Source organism: Meriones unguiculatus, chromosome 1 (assembly GCF_030254825.1).
Source record: "Meriones unguiculatus strain TT.TT164.6M chromosome 1, Bangor_MerUng_6.1, whole genome shotgun sequence".
NCBI lineage: Eukaryota > Metazoa > Chordata > Mammalia > Rodentia > Muridae > Meriones > Meriones unguiculatus.
Genome location: NC_083349.1, coordinates 109,387,045 through 109,412,704, shown reverse-complemented (window position 1 = coordinate 109,412,704; position 25,660 = coordinate 109,387,045). Strand labels below are relative to the sequence as shown.

At 51.6% G+C, this 25,660-nt stretch overlaps 1 protein-coding gene across 7 annotated transcripts in view; it reads right to left on the bottom strand.

Moving 5' to 3' along the window:
* The window catches only part of Otof (otoferlin), a 91,059-nt gene that overhangs the window by 34,936 nt on the left and 30,463 nt on the right, over nucleotides 1-25,660 (bottom strand). For 4 of the 7 annotated variants that reach the window (XM_021635434.2, XM_021635435.2, XM_021635433.2 and 1 more), the window contains exons 3-8: nucleotides 23,856-23,944; nucleotides 17,533-17,632; nucleotides 16,070-16,251; nucleotides 4,295-4,368; nucleotides 3,227-3,353; nucleotides 2,740-2,794 (exon numbers count right to left, since the gene is read on the bottom strand). In XM_021635434.2, the coding sequence (XP_021491109.1) occupies nucleotides 2,740-2,794; nucleotides 3,227-3,353; nucleotides 4,295-4,368; nucleotides 16,070-16,251; nucleotides 17,533-17,632; nucleotides 23,856-23,944 (627 nt within the window). Of the gene's footprint in view, nucleotides 1-2,739; nucleotides 2,795-3,226; nucleotides 3,354-4,294; nucleotides 4,369-11,458; nucleotides 11,504-16,069; nucleotides 16,252-17,532; nucleotides 17,633-23,855; nucleotides 23,945-25,660 lie in introns of all 7 variants that reach the window. The other 3 variants (XM_021635437.2, XM_060365106.1, XM_060365107.1) reach the window with 1 other exon arrangement.

The window sequence follows — 25,660 nt, the reverse complement described above, 5'->3', positions numbered from 1 at the left end:
GAGTGGAAGCCAATACGAAGACGCAGAGGCCAAGGAGAAGGGATGCAGAAGTACAGCAGAGACTGGGGGCCTAGGTCAGGCCTGGGAGACTCAGTGATGTTGGAAACTGGAGATGTGTTTGGAGGTGACGTGTTAAGACTTAGTGTCAGGAAGAGAGACCAGGGGACAGAGTCCAGGCTCCAAGAAGAGCTGCCAGCTCTCTGTGCCCTGCTGGGCAAAGTGCACATTCCCCAGGGAGGTGACGGTGGTTTGTCCTCTTTAAAATACCAACAATCAGGGAAGAATTTAATGTTCTGTCTCTTCTAGACTGCCCGCAGAATACGGCACCCTGGAGTCTCCTCCCACAGGCCTCCTTCCATTGGTGGCTGGCCTTCACAGCTGGACTGGCCCTCAGGCTCCCATCTGGACCAAAGCGCTGCTGAGAGGTTCTCCTCTCCTCTCTCCCAGTGCCACATGCGCTTTGAGGTCTTTCTGATTAACTAAAGCCGAGCTCCCGAGGGAGGGAAGTCGCTGTTGGTTTTGTTGGTTTGTGCATCGTATTTGTCAGAAAGCTAAAATGTTTTGCATTTGAATCCTCCTTGCTCCCTCTTGCGCAGTGGATAAATATGCGCAGGTGAGCTGTGAATGGGCCCATCAGGAGACACAGCGCTGCGGGGTGAGATGGGGTAACTGGTCTAATTCAGAAGGTTTTAAAGACTTTGGAGGGAGAAATATCTGACCTGGGACATAAAAATCCCCGGCAGGAAGCAGTTTGAGAAGAAGAAGTAATTGTTGAGCCAAGGAACCAGGGATCCTAAGGGAGCAATTGTTACAGTGGTTCTCACTGTGGTTAACTGTGAACTCCGCCTCCGGCCTTGATTTACCCAAGACCAGTGGCCCTGTAACTCTTGGCTCGGTATTCTTTTCTTTTAGGTTTTTCCAGACAGGGCTTCTCTGTGTAGCCTTGGCTATCCCGAATTCGCTTTGTAGACCAGGCTGGCCTCCAACTTACAGAGATCCGCCTGCCTCTGCCTCCCAGAGTGCTGTGATTACAAGCAATCACCACCACACCTGGCATTGGTTCAGCTCTTACTGTGAAAGTGCAGTAATAATTATAGTTGTAAGAATGACATAATCTCGACCAACTCCCAGCACTCACGGAGGCAGAGGCAGAGGCAGGAGGATCTCTGTGGGTTCGAGGCCAGCCTGGTCTCCAAAGCGAGTCCAGGACAGTCAAGGCTATATAGAGAAACCCTGTCTCGAAAAAAAAAAAAGACACAATCTCAATGGAGACACCTATTCAGCTCCTAACACAGCACCTGGTTTATAATAAGCTTTTAAAAAATAAATTGCATTAACATGTGCTTTTGCACAGCAGGCCAGTGGCATTGCATATGAGTGGGCTCTCTGGTCTGCACATAGAAGAAGCAATTCCCTCAGATCTCAGTCCCCTGGAGAAATCCCCTGATGCCTCAGGACACTGTGTTTGGGTTTTTATGAGTCAGGGGGTAAACGTTAGCAAACCTCCAAGGTTCTCCAGGGCTTGAGGTGTCTAAAGCTTCAGAGTGGCACCATGGGACACTACTTGGGGCTAACTGCCAGGGTAAATGGTTACTGGATAGAACCAAACCAAAGCAAGCCTTGAGGGAGTCGAGGTGAATCATTGGGAAAGACGAGCAGGCATAGTTTTCAGTGGATGCCATCTAGCCCTTTACGTCATGACCTGAGGGAGGCGAGGGGCAGTTGTCTGTGCACGAGGGTAGTGAGCATGGGGCCTGGGAAGTGGGCATTGAAAATCAAGCTGTACTCACCACAGGGTCTGACCCGTACCAGGGTCCTGTTAGCTCTCAGGTAGAGTCTGGAGCCGCGCTGGGTCCCTGGACCTGTCTTGAGAGACGCCTTCTCTTGCCTTTCTTCTCACCTCATAATAAGGTGTTCCTGGCTTGTACACCTGTCTATTGTGAGCCCTGCTGTACAGTCTGATTGCAGGCTGGGACAAAGGCCAAGGCGGAGGCTCTGGGCCTGCAAAGCGGAGGCCGCTGAGGCCTGTGTCGGCAGCCACCAGCGCTGCTCAGCTCCTGTTCCTCCTGCTCTGTGGCTATAAACACAACCCTCCTCCTGGTCAGAGCCCTTTTAAATTTAGCTTTAGAAACAAAGAACTACTAGTTTAAGAAAATATAGAGACACAATAAAGAGGGAAAATGGGATTGATGTTACTTCCAGCTCTAAAATAAGCTGGAAGCCGGGCATGGTGGCGCATGCCTGTAATCCCAGCACTACAGAAGCAGAGGCAGGTGGATCTCTTTGAGTTCAAGGCCAGCCTGGTCTACAAAGTGAGTCCAGGACAGACAAGGCTACACAGAGAAACCCTGTCTTGAAAAAAAAAACCCAAATAAAATAAAATAAAATAAGCTGGAATAATTTAAAAATGCACCCAACATTCTCCAAAACTCATCTCGTGTGTGTGTGTGTGTGTGTGTGTGTGTGTGTTTCCTTTTGTTTTCCCAGGCCCCCGTTTCCTTAGGATTTTCACCAATGACACAGAATCAAGGATCTTTGAGCAGCGCAAACAGAGATCACAAACTTTTCTTTGGGTTTGCCTTTGCCTAGATGCTTTTAAGAATGACCCTCAAAGAGAAGCCTACTTTGAGTCTTTACACCTTGCTGTGACTCTCTAGGACCCCCCGGCTCTTACCTCTGAGCCTATCATGCCCACCTGGCTGGAATCTGTAAGGCCCATACATCCTGGTGCCCACCTACCTGATAATCCATGGGCCTCCCAGCACTTGGCTCCATCTTGATGTCTGGCTTAGACCTGAGGAGGAGAGAATGGACTGTCAGGTTGGTGTGAGAGATGGAGAGGCCAGAGGGACAAAACTGTGGTCTTCCAACACTCGGTTCTGCCAACAGAATTGGGGGTGGGTGGAGGGTAGATGTTCTCCCTGGCATCAACAGAGAAGACGAAGCAGGGATAGAAGGAACAGGGAGATGGTCACTGGGTGAACAGTCACTTGTGGACTGATCAGCTCTGTGTTGTCCCTCCTCCCACAGGGGCTCAAGGACCTGCTGCTGCCTTGCCTCTGCGGGGAGATGGGAGAGAGGTCATCTAAGGACAGTAAGAAAGGGCGAGGCTGTGGAGAAGCTGTTCACGGACTCTGATTTCTGTGCCCCCAAATCTCAAGGTTGGCAAGTTGGTCCTGCCTGATAGGGTGGTGGCAGGTGGGATACAGGTCTCTGGGAGGCTCACCGTTTGTTGGAGACATTGCTGGTGAGAGCCGTGACTGAAGCTAGAGACACGGAGTCAGGATCCAGCCCATCCCCCAGCCGGATGGCTAGGTGGTCCAGGTCCTCCATTTCCAGCACTGCTGGCTCATCTGGGGAAGAAGGGAAGAGCGGGCGGGTGGATGCTAGCTTGGGGCTGTCTCCTAAGAAGGAGAGCCAAATTCCAGGTTTATTTGATGGAGCGTGCTTGGAATGCTGCCACCCATACATTTGGCGTTCTTTAATTTCTTTATTTTTGACAGGGTCTCACTATGCAGCCCAGGCTGGCTTGAGCCTCTCTGTGTAGACCAGGTTAGCTTCAGATTCGCAGAGACCCAGTTGCCTCTGCCTCCTGAGTCTTGGAATTAAAGATGTGCATGACCATCTGGGAATCCAGGGGGACAAAGTCATGATTTGAAAAAGCCATCCAGGCATGGCAGGTTGGGGTTTCAGCAGGAAGCTGTACCCTCCATCCAAGAAGAGTACAGCCAAAACTGGCTGGGGAAGAGGAGAGTTCTAGGACCAGTGGGCCACATGGGAGAGCCCCGACGCTGATGGCACAAAGCTGTGTGCGTCACCCCGAGGACCCCCTTATCGTTCACCTGTCCTTCTTGCCTCCTTTTAAACAGCTGTGGGATAGCCTTCCAGCCTCCTTTCTTAGGGGAACCAAGCACCAAAGGTCACTCCGGCTCCTCAGGCCCAGTGGCCTGTCTTTGAGGTGGGTGTGCCTGCAGTTGCCAGGCACCGCACAGCACAGCACAGCACAGCGCTTTCTTGCTACCCTCTCTTTTAATTTAAAGCAAACAGACACAAACAAACCTCTGGGTTCCTGTCAAGTTAAACACTCAATGTAGGGAGAAGGAGCCCACCCATTGGCAGAGGCTAACCTCCAGGCCAGCCAATGGGAGTCCGAGCCCGCCCAAGCGTCTATGGGAGTGTCCAGTGGGAAAGGAGGGCCCTCTGAGACCAGACCAGGGCGGGCTTCAAGGATGGTTACCGTTGAAAGAAGTGGCTGCCGCAGCTGTGTGAAGGGTGGGCAGGACACTTTCCCTACCTTGTCTTTGGGGCTCCTCTTTGTGGGACCGAGTCTTGCCGAGTTTCATGGCCGAGAATACACTCCTTCCCGCTCTGTAAAAGGGGGACCCCCAGAATGAGGTGGGAGGAGACAGATGCATGCCGGAAAAGCACAAACACAAGAGGCAGTCCCTAGGGGAACTCAGAGAAAAAGGAGATGGAGCCCCCGACCTCATCCATTTTTCCCAAGATACCTTCCAAATTAGGGGCCATGAACCCCCAAGGACATAGGACACTTCCTCCCTGGCACTGTCTTCGGGTTAATGAAGGGCGGATGGGGGTCCCAGCTGACCAGGGAAGTGGCCTGGAGTGGGGCTGGGTCTTGAGTTTTTCGGCCTGACCTCAGCCCTGTCTTCTCAAGATCTGCAAGGTCTCTCAGCTTTCTTCCTGTCCATGTACCCCCACTTGAGCTAACCGGAAAAGAGGGTAAGGTGCCCAGAGACAGCGTCAGAACAGATACATAGGTCTGGGAGACTCAGAGGGACAGTCTGAGGCTGAGGTGGGAGCCATGGATGCCAGCTAGTCAGATCTCAGGTGGCTTCGGTACAGTCAGTCTGCCCTGTCTCTCTTCTCTGTGCTGTGAGAAGTCCCTTCAGCTCCCAGTGAAAAGGGCCTTTCTCTCCTCCTGCTTGCCTCTCTTGCCTATGCCTCCCTACTGCAGACCGACCCCTCTCTTACCTAGCCCTCAGAACTCACGGCAGAGCCCACAGCGCCTACCTCTTCCTCTGGTGTGGTGTGGCCCCTGAGCTGGGGCAAAAGGTCTTACAGTCAGTGGGGCTGAGGGAAGGAGGCAGGGGTCCCCACAGCCCTTCAGTGATGTCCCGTCAGCAGAGCCTGAGGTCCCCAGAGCCAGGAGACAGCAAGAGTAGGATCCGTGGGGGCTAGGTGCGGTGTTCCATTACCCCATTCATATTGTATAAGAGGGACACCTGATTCCCTGTGCTTCCCATTCTCCTCCTCCTGGGTGTGGCTGCCATACTGCAGGCTCCCGTGGGGGTAGGAACAGGCCCACCCGAAACCTGCTTCTAGAGAGGCCCACTGACTTTGGGTCAGCCTCTACTTGCAGAAGCTCGGGGATGTACAGCTCTGCAAGCTGTACAGTGCGAGGTTGGGGAAGACCTTTCCGTCCTTGTGATGGTCTGAAAATCTCAAGCCCTTCTACCTGGGATTGGAGGATCAGTCTCCTTCTCCAAACCTGGCCCTATCTTAAACCCGGATACAGAGTGAGCTATGTCTGTATCCCGTGATGGGCAGGTGGACAGGGACCACTCCTTTCAGGTGGCGCCCACTCACGAATTTATTGTTAAGTTTATTTATTAATTCTTATTGATTTTTTAATTGATTTGTTGGTTTATTGATATCCTAGAAATGGATGAGAGAGGTTGGTGAGCCTGATTTGTCTGCTCTCCCTGGTATTATGGGTTTAAAATGAAGAAGGGGAAGGAAGGGCCTCTCTAAAGGAAGCTTCTATCTTTGGCATTATTATTTGGTGCAGGTATCTTCTTTGTTGTTCTCTAATCTCTTAACTGGTAGAGTCTTTTTTTTTTTCTGTCATGTATGGTGTGCCTGTGTGTACACATGTCCACATACATGTGGGTACATGGGTGTGCATGAACATTTGGAGCCAGATGTCTTTCTCAATTGCTATCCACTTGGTTACACACAAGCACACACACCGTATAAACACGTGGGATGGCCAACAAGAGATACTCCTTTTGAACAACAATTGTGGGCTAATGGCTTCCCTCATGCTTATGCACATGCTTACTCTGCTAGCCCTTGTGAAGGGCATGAGTATCTATCTCTTCATCCAGCCAGTGAGGATTTGAAGCTCAGAGAGGAGAAAATCATCTCTGTGTCCTACAGGAAGTGGAGCAATTGAGGCTAAAGCCTGAAGTTCCTGTCCCCTAGGCCTGCAGAAGTTCCACTGTCCTGGCTGCACTGCCTTCATGATCAGGAGCTCTCTGAGCAGGAATCCGTTGTGAGCAAAATGGTGACCAGGAAGCAGGGCAGGTGCAGCTGTGGCGGTGGCTCAGGCACCAGCTTCATTTGCAGAAAGGGTGTCACTTAGAAAGAGTCCCTCATTAAAAAATGACCAAAGTCTCAACATATTTTGGAAGAGACTCTGATAAAAATGGTAAATCGCCGGTGATCAGGATTAGAATGGGTTGTTTGGAGGTGGGAAAGGGGTCATCCTGCCTGGCTTAGCTTGAAGCATCCTGGGGGCTCTCTCCCTAGCAGGTGGCTTACAGGACAGGGTGCCAGCTGCACTCAGATTTCTGCCACAGTCCCAGTCTTAGGAAGCATGGCTCATGTGGGCACCCACTCTCTCTCCACAGCTGTGCCACCCTGTCACAGCCTTGACTTCCTTTCTGTCCAGCCTCACCGTCCTGTGGCTTCTCTTTTGGACGACCCAGGACTCTCAGTGCTTGCCTTCATGCAAGCTGTTCTTGGCTGTTCCTAGAGTCCTAGTCCTCTGCATGTGTGAGCTACACAGGGCTACTGCCATGGCGGCCTGCCCTGGCTACAAACTCCCCACCCCTGGGGAAGGGTTCTCAGATGGTGCTAAGAGTGCTAAGCGGGTCAGAAGAGGCCCTGCCCTGGAGAACACAGCTGCTCTGCATATGGGTCTGGAACTTGGGCTGCTGCCAGACGCCCAGAAAGACTGCACGGCTTTCTGAAGCTGGTCCCATACAACAGCTTAAGTTCAAGACCTGGGGTACTCTTAGACTCTTATGATCCTTTAATTTAAATACCACTTTATTCTTAGAATAAACATTTTTCAGAGTAAAAATTGAGACTTTTTTTTTTTTTTTTTGAGACAGGGTTTCTCTGTGTAGCCTTGGCTGTCCTCAAGCTTGCTCTGTAGACCAGGCTGGCCTTGAACTCACAGAGCTCTGCCTGCCTCTGCCTCCCAAGTGCTGGGATGAAAGGCCTGCACTGCCACCACCTCTGCTACCACCACCACCTGGCTAAAATGGAGACTTTTAATGACCATACTTAAACACAACCACCTGTACTGTGTACCCTGAAACAAATTCCAAGAAGGAAACCCTCCTCCTAAAACTGCATCAGGTGACGGCCGAGGCAAACAGGCTCCCTGGCAGCATGGCCCGGGAGGTCTGAAAATGGTGCTTGTTTCTTGATGAGAGGTGCAGGTGTGTGCGGTGGTGGACACCATCTCCACAGTTCTCAGTCCAGGCTCCAGGCCCGTGGTGCCTTCTACCCTGCGGGCAGCAGAGCAGGGTGCCATTGTATCTGCTGACCTTTGTGGCGTCCCATCAGTAACTCACTATTGAAAGGGCCCTATCTACTGTGCCAGTCCCTGAGAGCAGTGCACTCCACTCCGGGCAAAGGGCAGAGGTCAAAGGTCAAAGGGCAACTTTAAAAAAAGTTAGTTTACTCAGGCCACTTTAAAGATTGTCGACTTACAATGGAGACGGATTTTTAAAAATTAACTTGTGATTTAAGTTTCTATTTTAAGACATCTAATTCTGCATCTCTTCTAGTAGGGCAGAAGGGAGGATGGAGGGAGGATGGAGTGAGAAGCAGGTACAGAAACAAGCCAGTTGTCAACTCTGTGAAAAGAGACCTTCAACCAAGCGAGTTTGTATTCACGAGCACAGTATGCTTGAGAAATCTGGGAATGAGTGCTTTCTCCAATGGGCTCTTTCTACAAACGACCCTGGCACTTCGGCTGCAGCCACACCTGCAGTTGCCGGGGCTGCTTGACACCTGTCTTATACAATGAACAGACAAGGACAACGACGGGCTGGAGAGCTGGCCCAGTGGGTAAAAGTGCTTGCTGGCAAACCAGATGACCGGAGTTCAATCCCTGGGACCCACAGGGCGGAAGAGGAGAACTGAGGACCATGAGTTGTCCTCTGACTTCATATGAATGCCATGGCATGTGCACACACACACACACAAAACATGCAACAAACAAATAAATGTAATGAAACAAAAACAAAACACCAACAACAAAAATGCATGCGCACAAAAACGCAAACAAACAAACAAAAAAACTTGACAATCAGGAGTGCAGGGGAGGTGAAGACAGAGGGTCATATTTGCTTGCAGTGGCTGCATTCACCATGGTCAGAATGGTGTGTCTAGACTGACAGTTCTCCAGAGAAAAGATCTTAAAGTCAGTGTAGTCACTGTAATGTCTTCCTTTATGTACCTAGCAATTTCCTCACCTTGTTCCACGGCTCCATTTAGGAGTCTGTCGAGATAGCTGTGCCATGCACACAGGGCTCGGGGGTGGACGCTGCATATTCATTATGACCTGGGGACATTTGCCGAGGGGAATCCGGCAGCCTGAGTGCTTTATTGATTTTGCTCTATGAGTTACTCTGGAAGCTGTGACTTAGAAGGCGTGACTGCAAATGAACTAGAGACTGAGCCACTCACTGTCCAGCTAGGGTTCCTATTCCACAAGAACCTTCAACTGAAAAGGTCAAGGTTCACCCGCTCATGCCTCAGGTAATCAGGATACCCGGACTATCCATGAGAGGCGGGATCTACATTGCTTCTTTGCATTGTTTACACAGCCAGATTTTCTAAGCTGAGGGCATCTTTCCAACTGCCCCCAATGGGCTCATCTCTTTGATTTTCCATTCCCCAGGTACATTATTCCTTTTTCTTCTCTTCCCTCCTTTCCTTCTTGAGGACAGTGTTCAGGAGTTGGCCCTCTCTTTCTACCATGTGGTTTCTGGGGAATCCAACTCAGGTCATCAGGTTTGGCCAGGTTGGCCTCTGACTCAATATAAAGCTGAGGCTGGCCTTGAACTCCTGATCTCCCTGCTTCCATCTCCTGAGTGCTTGGATATGGACAGGTGCTACCTGTCCCTGCAGACACAGGTAATCGTATACTTTTAAATGTACTTGAAACTGTGTTGGATTTTAGTTTGTTCTGAATAGCTTCCTGCACGGGCGAAGGACAGACTGACTTCAAATTTTTTGAGTGTGTGTGCGTATGTGTGATTTCTTAATTTATCCTTTATTATTTTAATCTATGTGCATGGTGGGTGTTTTGCCTGTGTGTTGGGTCTCCTGGAACTGGAGTTGCAACAGTGTGAGCTGCATGTGGGTGCTAGGAATTGAACCTGGGTCCTCTGGACCCCTGAGCCATCTCTCCAGCCCTTAATTTATAGTTTCAGAGCTGGAGGATCAGTCCCAGAGCCTCACACAGGTTTGGCAAAGGCTCTACTACTAAGTTACATCTCTGGCCCAGACTGAGCCATTCAGGGGGACTACCTGGGAATCTGGCTTATTGGTACATGTGTCCCTCTTACACCAGAGGGACCGTGAGAACCTGGAGTGCTCCTCCCATCCTAGGAGTGCCTGGGAATCTGGCTCCTCCTTTCTTTCTGGCTGCCAGTCCTTTTGCAGAGCTCTAGCAAACAATATCACAAGAATAGATACTTCCCATCTCCTCATGGCAGCTATGCCACAGTCCATTATACCCATGGGGAACACTTCTTTCCTGGGTCATATTTTACATTTTCTCTGCTACATCTCACATCTACTTCCTCTGATCTCCCTGCAGCACAAGTAGAAACCAACCATTTTGGCAGCACAATTGTCATGATCTGCAGGCTCTTCTCACAGTGTTCTTGTCTCGGGCTAAAGAGCTTCAATTTGCTTAATCGCATCTTAGAGATTCCATTTCCCATTCCCGTAGACATTAAAATAATATTACCTCCTAGCTGACTTAATTTCATCTGGTCATGGGACAGCAAGAAAGAGGATGGGGAAGGGCAAGGAAGGCAGCCTGTCCTGGGGACCTGCCACGTGAGGCCGGTCTACCCCACTCACAGGGGTCAAGCCCATCTGACAGACTGGGAGATGGAGGGGTACGGAGGCCTGGTGACCTCAGATGGGGCCTGGGGGAGAGAAGGCGGGTCGCCTGTGCCTCCTAGGCAAACCCTCGACATCTAAGTGGCCACAGAGAAACCTAGAGCCCTGAGCCTTCCCCCTGAGAGAAGTCTCCATCACCTCTCTGCCATGCTGGGATTCAGACCGCTGGCTCTCCCTCTCTCAGCCCTGCCATGCACTGGCCCCTTCTCGGAAGCCGCCACACGGCTGGCTCCATCTCTCCGTGTGTCACCTTCCGACACCGTGTGTTGCTTGTGCCGCCCTGTGGTCAGGGTTACTACTTGTGCAACTATTCCAGGCGTTACAAGTACAACCCAGCGAACGAGGCTCCAAGTCCCCCAGGACCTTACCATAGGCCCACACACCCATCAGGATCAGTTTCAACTACTATAGACACAACTGCAAACTATTTTTTCTTTCTTTTTTTTTTTAAAGTATTGGGACCACAGTTTTGGGCTAATCTCTTGATGTCTCTGGAATTCTGTTTCTATACACGGAAAATTCTACATACACCTCTGGGTTTTCAGCATTTGAAGAATTAATTGGCTTCGAGCACAGGTAGATACTTTTAACTTCCTGGTTCCATTGTGAACTGAGGGTAGGAAGTTAGATTCCCCACCCCACCCCCGCCAGTTCTTCCCTGTTCTCTGGAACTGGCACTTGTCACCATGCACAAAAGTCAGAGTCCCCTTGTACTATGGCCAGCCCTAGGGACCTCAACTATTGTAACTTGTGTGGTTTCCAGATGACAGTGTGCTTTGGGGAGCCTACAAGTACATCACCTCAGGCCAGTCTTGCCCTGCCCAGCTTATGGTACTTTGGGCTTTGACTACACCTTGCAACCACAGGTGCAGAGATTGTCTTCCTTGGATGTCCAAGGCCCTATGTCCTGCTTAGGCTGGAAGGTGGCTACTGGCTTCTTGTGTTCCCTAGTCTTTAGCTAGTCCTCCCTCAGAAGAAGATCAAGGGCCTGACCGGAGAACTGGTCAGCGAAGTAGAGGAAGAACAAGATTCTGAAAGAGGAAGCATCACTTCCAAAAACCCAGAGTGGAAAGAAGAGGTCCGGCCACTTCCCTGGCAATCGCCACCCTCTCCCATTCTCCTCCCCCGTATTCTGGTGGAAGGACCTCCATCACCCTGTATGTCCTCTGCTACTCCACCAGGACAGCCCCTCCTAGGCCCTCTCGGACAGCCCATCCCCTCCCCCTGGAGCCCCATGGTGGAGTGCCAGCACCACTGGCTTGCCCTGGCCTGGGACACCTACTTGTGCTCGCCATCTCTGCCTCCCTTGGTCTTCTCTCTGCCTTTGCTGAGTAGGGGGAAGAAATGAGGAGACAAGGGGATTCGAGTGAGAGTAGGACCAGAGACCCTTACAACCTTAGCCCCTGGCCCTGCTGAGCCCCATTTCCTCCCCAGGGCCTTCCCTATCCCACTGGTCCCTTCTTAAGACTAAGTCTTCGGTGTAGGAGTGTCATGGCCCCAGGCCCAGCCAGTCTGCTCTTAGCCCAGGAGAGGTCTGGTGACTCCAGAGTTGTGGGTCCTAACATTTCTTCCTCCCTCGGTCCCCTCCAAGGGGTATGTAGTGTCTATGCTGTGGGGTCCTCCAGGGTCACAGTGGGCAGAGCCTATCTGAGGGATGGGGCTCGGAGTGCTACAAGACGGGGCATTCAGCCACTGAGAGGAAAAATGGGGAAGTGGGAGAATGTGCTGTAACCAGGCCACCGTTAAAGCTCAGAGGCAGAGCGGAGCTGTACTCCCATCTTCCTTTAAAGATGTTTCCAGAAACTGGAGCATTCTCACAAAGCCTCTCCAGTACCCAGTCAATGAGGATCAAGGGCGGGGGGAGCCAATAATCATTATGATTTATTTCCTTTTGCTCACACTCTCCTGGCTCAGACCTAGGTGAGGCCCTGGATAGCTCAGGCCTGGAAGCCTCCATATAGAGTCACAGCCCAAGTCTGTCTGTCTGTCTGCTTCAGAGAGGTGTCATGTCTACCAGGATGTAGGGAGAATTCCTCTGTCTCCCCTCCTTCCATACTCCAGGTTTCAAGGCCATGACAGGTCCACACTTTCTAAGAGTGGAAACGGAGTAGGGGAAGGGCTGGTTTTATGAAGAAAGAATACGATCATGATTTTATTTGGCTCAGACAGGCACCACTGTGGTTAAGCTGTCATCCCACAAGGCAGTCATCCTTATCATCATCTCCTTCTTATGGAGGGTGGTGGAGGCTCAGGCAGCCCTCTGCCATTCAGCTGGCAAGCAGTGACCTCACCTTCTGCCTGCATTGCCACAGAACCTCCTGAGAAGCCCTAGACATGACAGGATTTCTTCCTACAGTTCACATTGTGCTCTTGGCGCTTCCTGCCAGTTGTGTAAGGCCTGATCCTCAGCCAGCATTCTCATGGGAGAACCACTTTCAGCCCCATTGAATGATTTCTCTTGCCCCCCCCCCACTGCTCCCTGAACTGATAAGAGCATCCAGAGAAAGGAGGAGGACAGTAGAGTGCCTTCCTGGGAACACTAAGGCCTGCTGAGACCCAGGCACATCTTGGCCTCACTTGGGTTACTCAGAGGCTGAGGGTGGGGGCCCCAACCTCAGGTAGAGTGGCTGGAAGGAGAGGAGAACCCTGGAGCCACTTTACTCCAAAACCCCCGCATGGCTGTGACTCTGGGGCTGCTGGCTCCTTGGCAGCCATTGCAGAACTGGCTCCCAGCCCAGTGAAGGGAGCCAGGAGAGAGTCTCCTAGTTCTTTGGGGCCCATGAGAGTCAATGAAGTAGCAGCAGAGCAGGAGGCAGTGAGTGTGTAGAGCACCGTGCACACACCTTACCACACACATGCGCCCCTTTCTCAGAGCCCTGCTACGTGCACAAGGCCAGCTACTCTCAGCTCCAGACAGGAAGGGGCTACAGGTTTCCACTGGAGTGGAGGGATACCCATAGGCAGGACAAGAGCAACGGCCCCGGTCACAACCTACCTCTGAAAAAATGTCATAGGAATTACCTAGACATCCCCCAGGACCAGGGGGGCCTGGGTAGCTGAAGGTGGTAGAAGCTTGTGAGGCTAGGTGAGGTAGAGAGGATGAGATGGAGAGAGAGCCTCAGAGGACAAAGGATCTTGGGGAAAGCCAAAGGCTGTGTTGTTTAGCTATGCAATTGAAGCCGAAGCTCCTTTGTAAGGTTTGACTCCAAGAGACGGTGTCAGCAACAGAGGCTGACATCCAGGGCCATGGAAATCCCTGGTACCATGCAGCGAATGTGTGTGCATGTAAATGCATACAAGTGTGTGTGTGTGTGTGTGTGTGAGTGTGAAAGAGAGTGATAAAAATATAGATATATAGAGAGATATTTCTTTCTTTCTTTCTTTTTTTCCCCTGAGACAGGGTTTCTCTGTGTGGCCTTGGCTGCCCTGGACTCACTTTGTAGATCAGAACTCACAAGGATCCACCTGCCTCTGCCTCTGCTATGATTACAGGCATGTGCCACCAAACCCGGCAAGAGAGAGATTTTTATTCCTGCCCAGAATAGCTGAATTTCTGGTGAGCATCAATGGGAGAGCCCTTAACAGAAGATGGATGAAAATCAGATTGGTAACAATGTCTGTACCAGAGGTCAGGTAGGGCTCAGAGGGGAAACAGGTGGGGTTGAGGTAACGTGGAGTCTGAAGGGACAATGCTGGCTGGTAACCCACCTTCCATGTACAGTGGGTATCACTCACATGCAGTGCTGCATTTCCTCCTAATTCTCGTGTGGGCATGGGTGAGCCATCTTACAGTTAGGGAAATGTGTCTACAGACAGCAGAGCCGGCCCTTGGGCTCCATACTCCCAACTCAGCTGTACTGTCTCTTGGTGTACTCACCTCCTTGGGGTTATTTTGTAAAAAGTGGGCAGAGACAAGGGGCCCCTGGATGAAGGCAGAGACTCGAGAAGTGAGCAGGGGAACTCACATGGCATGTGATGGTTCAGGGCCCAGGAGAGAGTAAACCACACAAGCAGAGGGAGGGAGTGCTGCCAGCTACAAGGCTAGGTCCAGAGGAGAGGAGAAGGGGGCCACATCCACCTTGAAGGTGATGGCAGCTCCAGGTGGCAGCTATGGAAGGAGTGTGCCCACATATGTTCCTTTAACCAGAGTGGTGACACCTGCTGGGAGCCAGGAGCTCTGGCTGTGCTGTGGCTCTTCCCCAACCCCAGTCCCTAAGAGGAAGCCTTCCTCCTACTCCTTCTGGCCTGGGAGAGGCAAGGGAGGCAGGGAGAGGAGAGAACACCAGGACGCTATGCAGTGAGGCTTGGCTCCACCTTCCTGGACCAGGACTCTCTGGGGGTCTGAGAAGTACCCTTTGAATCTTATTTTATTTGAGCCACATCATGCTCTCTGTCCTCTACTGCCTCTCTGCTGAGGGCAGCCCCTGAGGGAAGCTGTTTTCATAGTTGTCCCTGAGTACCCTGAGCTCCACTGGAGTCTAGACTGGAGGGGAGCCTGCATGTTTACTCTCTAAACTAATTTATTCCTGTCATTGACCTAGAGAAGGGTTGATGACATATCAGAGTCACCCAGCTGATGAGGGCAAAGTTGAGGTAGACCAGATGGAGCTAGCTTTCTTGATTCAGGCCACCATTCCTTTCTCTACAGTGGGTGGTCTGCGTCTCAGAACTCACTCAGAACAAGCCCCACCCAACTCTTCTTCAAGGACTGTTGGAAGATGGTGATAGGTGGTGGCCATTGTGTTAGTATTCTATCAGGTGGTGTCCATTGTCTTAGTATCTCCTCATGTGGTGGCCACTGTTAATATCTCCTCATCTACGATCCAGTCTCTGCTCACCCTCTTAGACCTTCTAAACATATTCCTGACATTTGGCACTGTCCAGGATGAAGAACCTGTTGCTGTCAGTCAACACCGGGCTCTTCATTTCTAACCTGGAATATCCCCTTGGATCAACAACACGTTGGTGGCTGGACCAAGCAGGGAGGAATACGGCTGGCCCAAAGCACATAGTCCTGGGAATTTATTTAAACTCGTGTCTGGGAGGTAGGCTGGTGATGAGAGGAGGTCTAACAACAGCACTGTAATTCCAGTTCACTAACTGAGAGCCTATGTGTTTTCTGTCACACAGGCTGAGGAAACTTCACCCGAGAAGAAAGTGGAGGGAGAAGCTTGCAATGACGCAAGGGACTCTCGTTCTCAAACCATACCCCTGGCTTCTAGGCAGAGGTCTAAATAAAGCATCTTACATGGTGTTCTCATCATCTTGGGTATCTAGGGATATTTCTCTGGCTTCAGTTCTGTCCCCTGAGTAATGCAACTGCATTTTGTCTCTCATGAAAGCCCTACAGGGAGGTGAGGCCTATCAAAGCCCACTGTCACCTGTAAGGGGCTTGTGAGCTATGAATCTTAGATATAGAAGAGCCTGGACAAATTTTTCACAGCAGAGTGGTGGCCAGGTCCTGACCAGGACTGTTAGCCTTACTCTAGCAACAGAAGGCCTCTGTCTTAGGAATCTTTTCACTGGGCCAAAATAGAGGTCAGGCTGCTTGGGTCTGGCTGGCACTGTTGGTTCTTAGACCAGAGAAACTAAGGTCTCCTCCCCTGCCTCGGTTTCCCATTTCTCTGTTGAGGACAGAAGCTCCAGTCTTCCCTCTAGATTAGACCTCTCAGCCCTTTGCTTCCCTCAGGGCTGGAGTGGGCGTGGCCTCCATTGACTAGAGCCTCCTGCATTCTTGGGTTTGGGAGCCAGGTGAGAGATGGCTTGAATATCTTCCCAACTCTTAAGTATTTCTATAACAGCTCAGCCCCATTCTGGGGCACTGGTTCCAGGCACCAACTTTCCAGGCCTTTGGGGGGGAGCAGTGGGCTGACAGAGGGGGCCAGCTTGTTACCTGCGAAAGCTCTTTTCGCCGGATGTTCGGGTGCTGGGTCGGGAGCCAGGTAGCAGGCCATCTGTCTCCTGGCTGTCCTTCTCCTCCTCCTGAAGAGACTCATCTCCCAGGAAGTCTCTGTCATCCCAGGAGCCTGCTGTGCCGTCTATGGCCTGATACCGGACTTCCATGCTTAGGCTGGTCTGAAGGGAGAGGGTCAGTGAGCAGAGGGACTGGCAACAGCAGTCCCCTGGTACCTGTGGCATCTGGAGGCACTTTTACTCGCTCTGAAGACTAGGTGGGGACCTTCGCACCTCAGTTTGCAGATGAGAAAATAAGGCTGAGTGAGACTGACAACGTGCAAGATTTCAGCCAGCTCGACAAGACCCATTGCACTTGGCTCTCCTCTTTCCAGGTGCCTAGAGTCAAGGGGCTGCCCCAGATCTCTGGGCCCAAGCCTGGGTGTGAGGTCTCTGGGTCCTCAGTATATATAAGTAATAGAATCATTTGGTGCCCGCAAAGACTAGGTCACTTCCTCATCTTCAGAACCTAGGCTGTATACAGGCACAAGGGGACCTCTCTGGTGGAGTGACAAAGTTAGCTAGGCTTCCTATAACCTTGCATAGCTTGCGCTTCTTCCAACTCTCCCAACACCTCACCTGCTACCCTAGAGAGGGGAGTCTTGGGGAGTTGCCTTGGACTTTTCTTCTGGAGAAAGTGGAGTGCAGATGTTAAACAGAACTTGTAGTGGAGGGACCACGTCGAGAAGGCATAGCCCTAATTTGCATGGGGTAGAACTGAGGTAAGGAGACAAAGGCTCTTTATGCATCATCCAGCATTCTAGGTAGTTTCTTTGTGTGTCCTTTGACCCCCTTAGAACAACCCTGTGAGGCCGATCTACTTTTGCTCACTTTGCAGAAGTATCATATCCAAGGGTCAGGCTCCTTTTCACAGTGCCAGCTGCCCCTGAGTGGAGTCACAGAAGAGGCAACTAAGAGAGAGAGCAATGCTGGGGAGACTGGCCATCAAGGGCTTTCCTGTCCGAAGCTGGGTATCCATTTGAGAGAGACTACAGGGACTCTAACACCAGCCCCTACACCGAGCAGCTCTGGCAGAGCTCCCTTGATATCCTCCTCCTCCTACCTCCCTTGTCCCTCGGGGAGCATGCTGCAGATCAGTGGTTCTCAACCTGTGGGTCTCGACCCCTTTGGTGGTGGTAGGGATGTCAAATGACCCTTTCGCAGGAGTCGCCTAAGACCCCAGGAAAACACAGATACTCACATCACCACTCCTAACAGTAGCAAAACCAGTTATGGAGCAGCTGTGGAAACAACTGTATGGTCGGGGGTCACCACAGCATGAAGAACTGTGTCAAAGGGCCACAGCCTTAGGAAGGTTGAGAACCACTGCTCTAGACCATCCTTGGTGGGAGGTGCAGGCTCTCAGGCTGATGGGAGAGGCCAGTGACTCTTCGGCGGACCTACCTTGATGATCGCATTGTTGTCATCAATCAGTGTGTCCGTCACCTCCACACGGTTCTCCTCCACCACCTTCTGCAGCACCATGCGGAAGGTCCCGATTAGCCTGCGAAGAGAGCAAGGCTGATACCAGTGTCTGACCGCCGAGGGGACAGAGGGAACCCTGAACACCCTAGGCTGGGACTGGAGACAGTAGCCCAGGAACCATGGGCTGTGAGGGTACCTGACCCCATACAAGTATGTGTGGTCTGTTCCCCTGGAAAACTCTGGAGTAGAAAGAACTCTAAGTGACAGCCACAGATTCAGACAGGGAACTTAGCACGGGGGCTGCAGATGATCTCCTGCAGTATGGAAGCTTCCAGACGCCACAGTGGAAGGTGGAGGGGAGGCGCCGAGGCTTCTGATGATGATGACGGTGGTGGTGGTGTGTATATGTGTGTGTGCATATGTGTGTGTGTGTGTGTGTGTGTGTGTGTGTGTGTGTTGGATACTTAACCCTGGATCATGCTGGGCAAACGCTCCGCCACTGAACCACAGCCCAGTCCAGACCCCTGGCTATATAAATGCTCCTCGTCTCTACTTCCTGACTGGAGCAGAGCGGTAGAGAAACCCAGCTTGAAATCCAGCTCTGAGTTTTCATGAGTGGCGTCTGCCCTGGGAAACTCACCCAGGCTTTCTCTGTCATCGTTTTCTCCTAAGCTAAGCTGATGACTTCAACTTCACTTCCTGAATGACAGGCTCGTCTACACTCACTCACTCCACCTGTGTTCCCATCGTCGCTTGTGGTGCGTCACAGAGCAGACTGCGCACGCCACCCCTAGCCTCCACTTGGTGTTTCCTGCACACCAGAGTCCTCAGAGTCTGCTGGGTTTATGAATGAGCAGCTGTGGGTGCCTGATAAGTGCTGACTGGGATCCCCATCTCGCCCTGAGACTGGAAGGCTCTTGCCTTGGGAGGGAGCATGGTAGTCGGAGAGCTACCCTCACGGGCCCGTGGGAAGCACACGCACCATCTCCACAGGAGTAAAAAAGGGTTCAAGGCACACAGAGTATGTGAAACTTAGGAAGCAATCTGGGGGACACATTTGCTGCCTGAAGTTTGTAGAGGAGGGAGGCGGGGCCAAGAAGGGGGACAGGGACACAGCTAATTAATGACAAACATGAGAGAGATGCGTTACCAGGGGAACTCTGACATAGACATGTTTGTTGTTTATAACATACTAAGGGGATTTTCTCTTTTTAATTCTAGGGCTAGGGTTGTAGTTTAGCGAGTGAAGTGTTTGCTTCACAGGCAGGAGGGCCTGAGTTTAGATCCCTAGCATCTATCCTCCCGCCCCGCCCCCCAAAGTCACGAGCAGTGGTGCTTGCCTCTAATTCCAGCACTGGGGAGAGTGGAGATACGTGGGTCCCCAGAGCCCATCACGGCCAGACAGTCCGGGGGAATCAGTGAGCCCCCAGGTTCAGTGAGAGAGCCTATCTCAAGAAATCAGGTAGAGAGAAATAGAGGAAGAGGCCACACACACACACACACAGAGAGAGAGAGAGAGAGACAGAGACAGAGACAGAGACACACAGAGAGACAGAGACACAGAGACAAAGACGGAGCTGCAGAGAGAGGAGACACACATTTGCACGCACATGTGCACACATAACATGAACATGCATGTCCTCCCCCACAGTCCTCCCAGCTGTGTCAGAGCATGTGGTGGAAGCAGCCGTGAGAGATGAAAGTGCGCGCCTGCCTCCTAAGCTCACAGGCTCGCTGAGTTGCCCGGCTCCCTGAGGGCAGGCTGTTCACAGTGCCGAATCTTGACTGGAGCTTTTAGACTCTTCCCAGAGAAGCTCTGGAAGCTCCAGTCCCATCTTGGCTTCTCCTCAGCTTGCAGATGCACATGGGGGTGGAGGGGTGCTCAGTGGTGGACTGGGGTCCAGGGGGTCCCAAGCCATGCCGGGGAGTTTCAGTTCTACCTTTATCGGGAGAAGGGGCGGAGAACTGAGCTTGGCCACATCCTGGAAGTGGGCCTGAAGGAATGGACAGGCTCTATGAAACCCTCATGTGCTTCAGTGGCATAAATGGAACCTTGGGGAACCCCCAACTCCTCACACACTCAGTGGCACCTGCCGATTTGCAGCATTTACCAATTTCCTCGGTGCAAATACTCACAGCACACCCAATTTCAACGTTCTAATGGTGTAGTCCCTAGAGGAATCTGCTGAGTCTGCAGGCTGCACGTCAGGCTGAAGAGGGTGGTGGGAGGGCCCTGGGCATGTGCACTTGTAAGCACCCGGGTGTGCTGTTGCTGTCCCATTGGGGCACACGTCAAGAATCTCTGTCCAACTCTCAGCCTTTGCTGACTGTCACCCCACTAAGCCCCGCCAGGCAACTGCTGAGCGCTGGAACTCAGGCACATTTGTTCTCAATCTTAGATGCCCAACGGTAGCCAGAGGTGCCTAGGATCTACCAAGGTGCTGCAATGTGACTAATCCCCCCCAGGGGGCAGAAGGGAGCCGTTCCCCTACGGTTGCTTAGAGTGAGCCTCTGAAGTCTCCTAGATTTCTTTTCCCTTGCAGTCTGAGATGCTAGGTTTGGGAGGGGCTTGGGAGGAGGGGTTGGCGTGCACAGAAGCCCTGAAATGACCCCTCTCTCAGGCCTTCAGACCTCTTCCAGACACAAAGGTGACAATGCTAATACTGCAATCTGTTTCCTCTGCTGGCCCACTCGCCACTGCTCGCAACAGGCAGCAAAGTGACCTCCTGGCAAATCCCCCCTTCCTTACGCCCCAGGCCAAGCTTTCTGGATGTGCAATCTGTCATTCCCTGAGGGAGGAGGCGTAGCCAGTGCAAGCGCTTCACTGAGCAGCCCCTCAGGGGAACGCCCCTCCCTGGCAGCTAGGCGATTCGGACTGGTTCTGCAACCTCTGCAAGTCTTGTGTTTTCCCTTCCTCAGGCACCGACGCTGCCCACCCCCCTGGATGCTGGTGTGGACATCCAGCTCTGCAATGCTGCAGCCCTCTGCGTCACTGCCTCTTCTCCCTGCTATCCTGTGTGGCCTGCCTGTGGAGGGCTCAGCCAGGGTCCTCTCTGTAACCTGGGCTCTGGCAACAGATCCAGGCTGTCCCTGACCGTTAAAGCTCTTAAAGTGGTGGTGGTGGTGGTGATGGTGGTGGTGATATGTGTATAACTAACAGCTTTCCTTTCCTCAAATAATATGCATAAACAAATGATAACAAATCATAAAACAGCAACTTTTGAAATGGACAATTGATATCTCAGTAAAGAATTTCCTGAACCTACTGTCCTGGCCTCATATCCCTTATGTGGCCCCAGCAGCAAACGCATTAGAAAGAGGGCATCCCTCATGGGGGCCCCAAAGAGGAGCCTGGGAGAAGCCAGGATTCTCAGTAAGGTAGGTGGACAATGGAGGAGGAGAGCTCAGATGAAGATGGGCCCACGTACTGGCCACAACACAGCAGCAACTGGGCACCAGAATTCTGTCAATAATTTATTGTCTTCCCCTGGGAGCTGGTGTCAAGTGCCCTGGGCTCAGGCTGGCTTCCACTATGCTATGGTTCCTGAATTATGCAAGGCCTCTGGCATCCTTGGCGAAAGGAGCCATGGCCCCTTAAAGTCCTGGTATGGCTACCTGATACACCCTAATATGTTTTCATGGGAGTCCCAGGTTTTGGAGAAAGCCCTGGTTCTAGGTGGCCAAGCACAGTTAGAGACCTTATGGTTCCTGTTCAGGAGGTTTCCTCCCTTGTACCATGTCTACTCTGGCAGCTCCCAACACCACTGGGCAGAACTAGGTAGGCCTCTTTTTTGGCTTTAACTCCAAGGTAGCAAGCCCTGAGCCCCACCTAACTCCAAGCACCTTACTCCCAAGTTGGCCTATGGCTCCTCTTTCCATCCTAGATCTGGGCCAATAGTGGCTTGGAAGGTCTCTAGGTCATCCTTCACTAGGCTGGGGGCCATGTGACTCCTGATTTCTCTGGAGTGGGGGAAGGGAGGGCACTCTTAGGAAGGCAGGTCACGCTTTCTCTATCTTCCCTCTTATTGGCATATAGGAAAACCTAAAATGAGCTTTAATGTTTGGTAGATTTGCTATAGAGTCATCCATTGCCCCCTAGAATTTCCCAGTCCTTTGATTTGTCTGTAGCAGGAGTCCTGATGGGCTCAGGCTCGCTGTGCTTTGATGTTTGCTCCGGCAGTCTCTGCTGTAGGTGGTTCGGCAACCTCTTCTTCAGTTTCCTCCATCACATTCATATGTCTTGGCTGCTGGGAGCTCCAGACGTTTAGCAAAGGGTGGAAAACATATGTTCTCTTCCAAATCTTCCAGGGCCTTCTCACATGAATTCCATGTGCCCTGAGCCTCAGCTTCCCTTTCTGTACAGTAAAGGTTTTACTGCTGAGCTCCAGGGCTCCTGGGGGCTCTAGCATCTGTGGACAGGGCCTGGCTGGAGTTCTTTGGTATCCTCCCTGGCTTCTGACTCTGACCTCCTCCACATCTGCTTGGTCTGTACTGAGCCCTTCTCTTGTTCCTGTTTCTCCCTGCCTTATTAATCACAGGGTGTCTCACACCAGATAAGAAGGCCATGTTTTATCTTTGGGATACTTTTCCAAAATTTTTTATTATGATACCAGAAGAAGCTGACTGAGTGATGCGATCCTTTGGAGGCAAAGAGAAGGCCTCTGTGCTCTAAGCATCTTTTCTCTGGTCCTGTCAGCAGGCCTGAGACTCCTTCTCTAAGACTTGTCTGTCTGTCTCACCTCCCCCAGGCGCGGGTACTCACTGCTTCCTGAGATGGCATGGATGCTGCAGAGTTCTGACTCTTCTGGCTGTCTGTTCTCCTAGTAACGCAGCCTGGTCCTCCTGTGCCTTTCCTCTTCCCACGACAAACAAACTTCTTGAGGACAGAGACTGTACCTTGACCCCCCACCCCCTTTGTTTTTCAAAACTCATGACTAACACAGAGGATGAGCAGATGGTTAACTGAATGGATTCCTGGATAGATGGGTGAATGATGAAATGTATGGATGGGCTAAATGGATGAATGGATGAATGAGATGAAGGGATAGGTAGAATTCAGGAGTAGGTAGGATGCATGAATGGGACGGGATAGGATGGATGGATGAATGAAAAAAATGGATGAACGGATGAAAAGGCAGGTGGGTGAGTAGCTAAATTACCCTAGGGCTTCCTTTTGAGGCATGTATCTACTTACCATAGGGAGAGAATTAGAGTCCCCACCACAGACAACCACAGGGGGTGCCTACCGGGGTTCTTTGCAACTGATACCAGAAGAGTGGGCCCTTGGCCTCCTCTGTGGCAATCATACTAGTCCTAATGTGACCCAGGGTTTAGTCAGCTCTCCTTGTCTACACTCACTTCCTGCTGCTGAGTCACACAGAGTCTTCAGTGAACCAGCCCTGTCACATCTTCTGGGATACCTTGCAGTTCAGCTATGATCTCCTGTAGGTTACATAAGAGCGACGAAGGGCTGGAGAGGTGGCTCAGCCGTTAAAGGCGAGGCTCACAACATGAGAACAATGAATTTCTGACTCCAAGCACAGTGCCTCGTTTTACCACCATTCTAGCACCTTCCAAAATCTGCGTGCCGCCCACAGGGAAGGATGAGGCTACTTGGACTGATCAGCTTGTAGGGTGACGCTCGTGTGGTAGGTGCATTTCATTTACAGGGTGGAAGCTCCATGATGGTAGGCAGCTCTCTCATCTTTGGTACTTAGTTCAGTTCATGACATACAGTTCGCACTTCATAAATGCATGTTGAGTGAATGAACAAACAAATCTATCTCATTTCATTCCCACAGTTGTTTTGAGACAAATTCTTATCTTTTCCACACATGAGTGCCTAGAACTCAGGAGGGTTACATGACCTGTGCAGGGCCACACCTTAAATCATTGGTCCAAGGGTCTGAGACCATGTTTGCCTCCTAAACCACAGCACTGAACAGCCTCTGTAAGACAACTTCACCCTCAGGGCCATAGGACGTAACAGCCTTTTGGTTTTTAACTTCTCTGATGGGCTACAGTATGTCTAAGAAAAAGCTCAGAGAGGGGCATGCAACCTTAGAGGAGCAGGTAATTGAGGGGTTCACAGGAGGGTGAGGTGCTCCAGGTTGACAATGGCTGGAAGGGCCAAGATGCTTTGAGGACTTCCCCCTGCAAAGGAGCAAGATGAGTAGCAAAGACCAGCGCAAGACCTCTTAGGTAGGCCTTTAAGAATGGCTTCAGAGTACAGGATTTGATTTTAAGCCTAAAAAAAGGAGTCCAAGAATCAGGCCAGGCCCCCCAGCGCGCCCCACACTTACTTGTTGCTGAAGACTTTGCTGTAGTTGAAAATCTGAATCTCCAACATTTCATTCCTGTCAACGCTGCTGGCCACCGGCCATCGGAACGTCTGGGGAGAGAGAGACAGCTGTGGCCTTGGGTACAAATAGCAGGGAGGCGACGAGTGATGAGATGGGGCCTCCTAACAGTCAGGGTGACCCCCTCAGGCGGGCCGGGAACCCCGGGACAAGGCATCCATACTCTCCCTCAGTCACCATAGCCGCCTTGTGTGGTACTATGGTTGCACACTCCCCTTCCAAAGATGGTGCTAGGAAGGTTTGGCAGGCCGCCAAGGTCACAGGGTAAGTGGAGGACCCTAGGCCTAGGAAGGACTTCTGACTCCCAACTGTGAGCTTCCTGTGAGAGGTGAGAAGGGTGACAGCCAGGGTGTGTGTGTGGCGGGACTCTGGTAAACACAGACGGTGGGATGGGAGCTGGTTTCAGGACGAGCTGATTGGAGTCCTGCCTTTCAGCTGTCTCCAAAGTCATTTGAATCAGTCCAGGCTTTGCCCTGGTCATCCTTCCATTGTGGCGGTGTGAACAACAGGGACACATATTGCAGCTCTTCCGTGTTATGTGGGCCAGTCTCACAGTCTGTGCTCAACCTACTGCTTCTCCATCCACACCCTGGAGACGTCTCCAAGTCAATAATAAGGACGAACTGGAAATTCAGTGAGTTTTTTTTTTTTTCTGAATGCCCTAAGATGGCAACTAGGACCCAATCATTCTCTAGGGAAAGCCAACGCTGGGCGGAGCCAGGCACCTTCCTAGGAATTCTCTGAGTCTGCCATTCCAGCCCTCACATGGCCTTCCTCCTTTTTGGGACAAGAAAGACAACTGGGGAGGAAAGAAAGAAGATAGAAAAGAATTGCATCCCGTGTGTAACATTTGTGGTCCTCCCTAGAGAAATGGTGGGAAGCCATCACCTTCAAGAACATGCATTTTCTGCTCCCTGACCCCTCAGAGATCCTGCCTTATGGGCAGGAAGAGGACTGGCTTGTCTCTGTAGGTAAATATGGAGTGTATCCTCTGTTGGGCCAACTTGGACAAAGCTGGGGCTTACAGGGTCATTCTGGCTGCTCAGTATCATCTCCCTTCGTGTCATCTTCTCTCAGGACTGGCCAGGGACCAGGGAAACTGTGCTGGCTAGTTTTATGTCAACTTGACACAAACTGGAGTCATTGGAGAGAGGAGGGAACCTCAATTAAGAAAATGCCTCTATAAGATGCAGCTGAAGGTAAGCCTGTGGGGCATTTTCTTAATCAGTGATAGATGGGGAGGGAGGGAGGGCCCACTCTGTTGTGGGTGGTGCCATTGCTGGGCTGGTGGTCCTGGGTTCTATAAGGAAGCAGCACCCCTCCATGGCCTCTGCATCAGCTCCTGCCTCCAGATTCCTGCCCTGCTTGAGTTCTTGTCCTGACTTCCTTTAATGATGCACAGTAGAACCGTAACCCAAACAAACCCCTCCCTCCCCATCATGGTGTTCCATGAGAGCGATAACGACCCTGACTAAGACAGAAACCCTTGTGTGAACATGAGAGGGAGAAGGTGTAGAGGCTGGGGGCTCCTGGGAAGCCCACAGGTCTTTCACTATAGCTTTGGCTCCTGCTCTGATGCTTGCGGCAGCTCTGCTCAACTCAGCTCCACAGACTGTGGAGTGTCCTTAAAGTTGCTTAGACAAGACTCTAGGGAGATAAAGACATTCCACAAGGCTCAACTCAGTAGCCGTGGGCCAACAGGAGGGCACAGAGGGCCCATGGAGGCTGGGTTTCTGGGGATGAAGCAG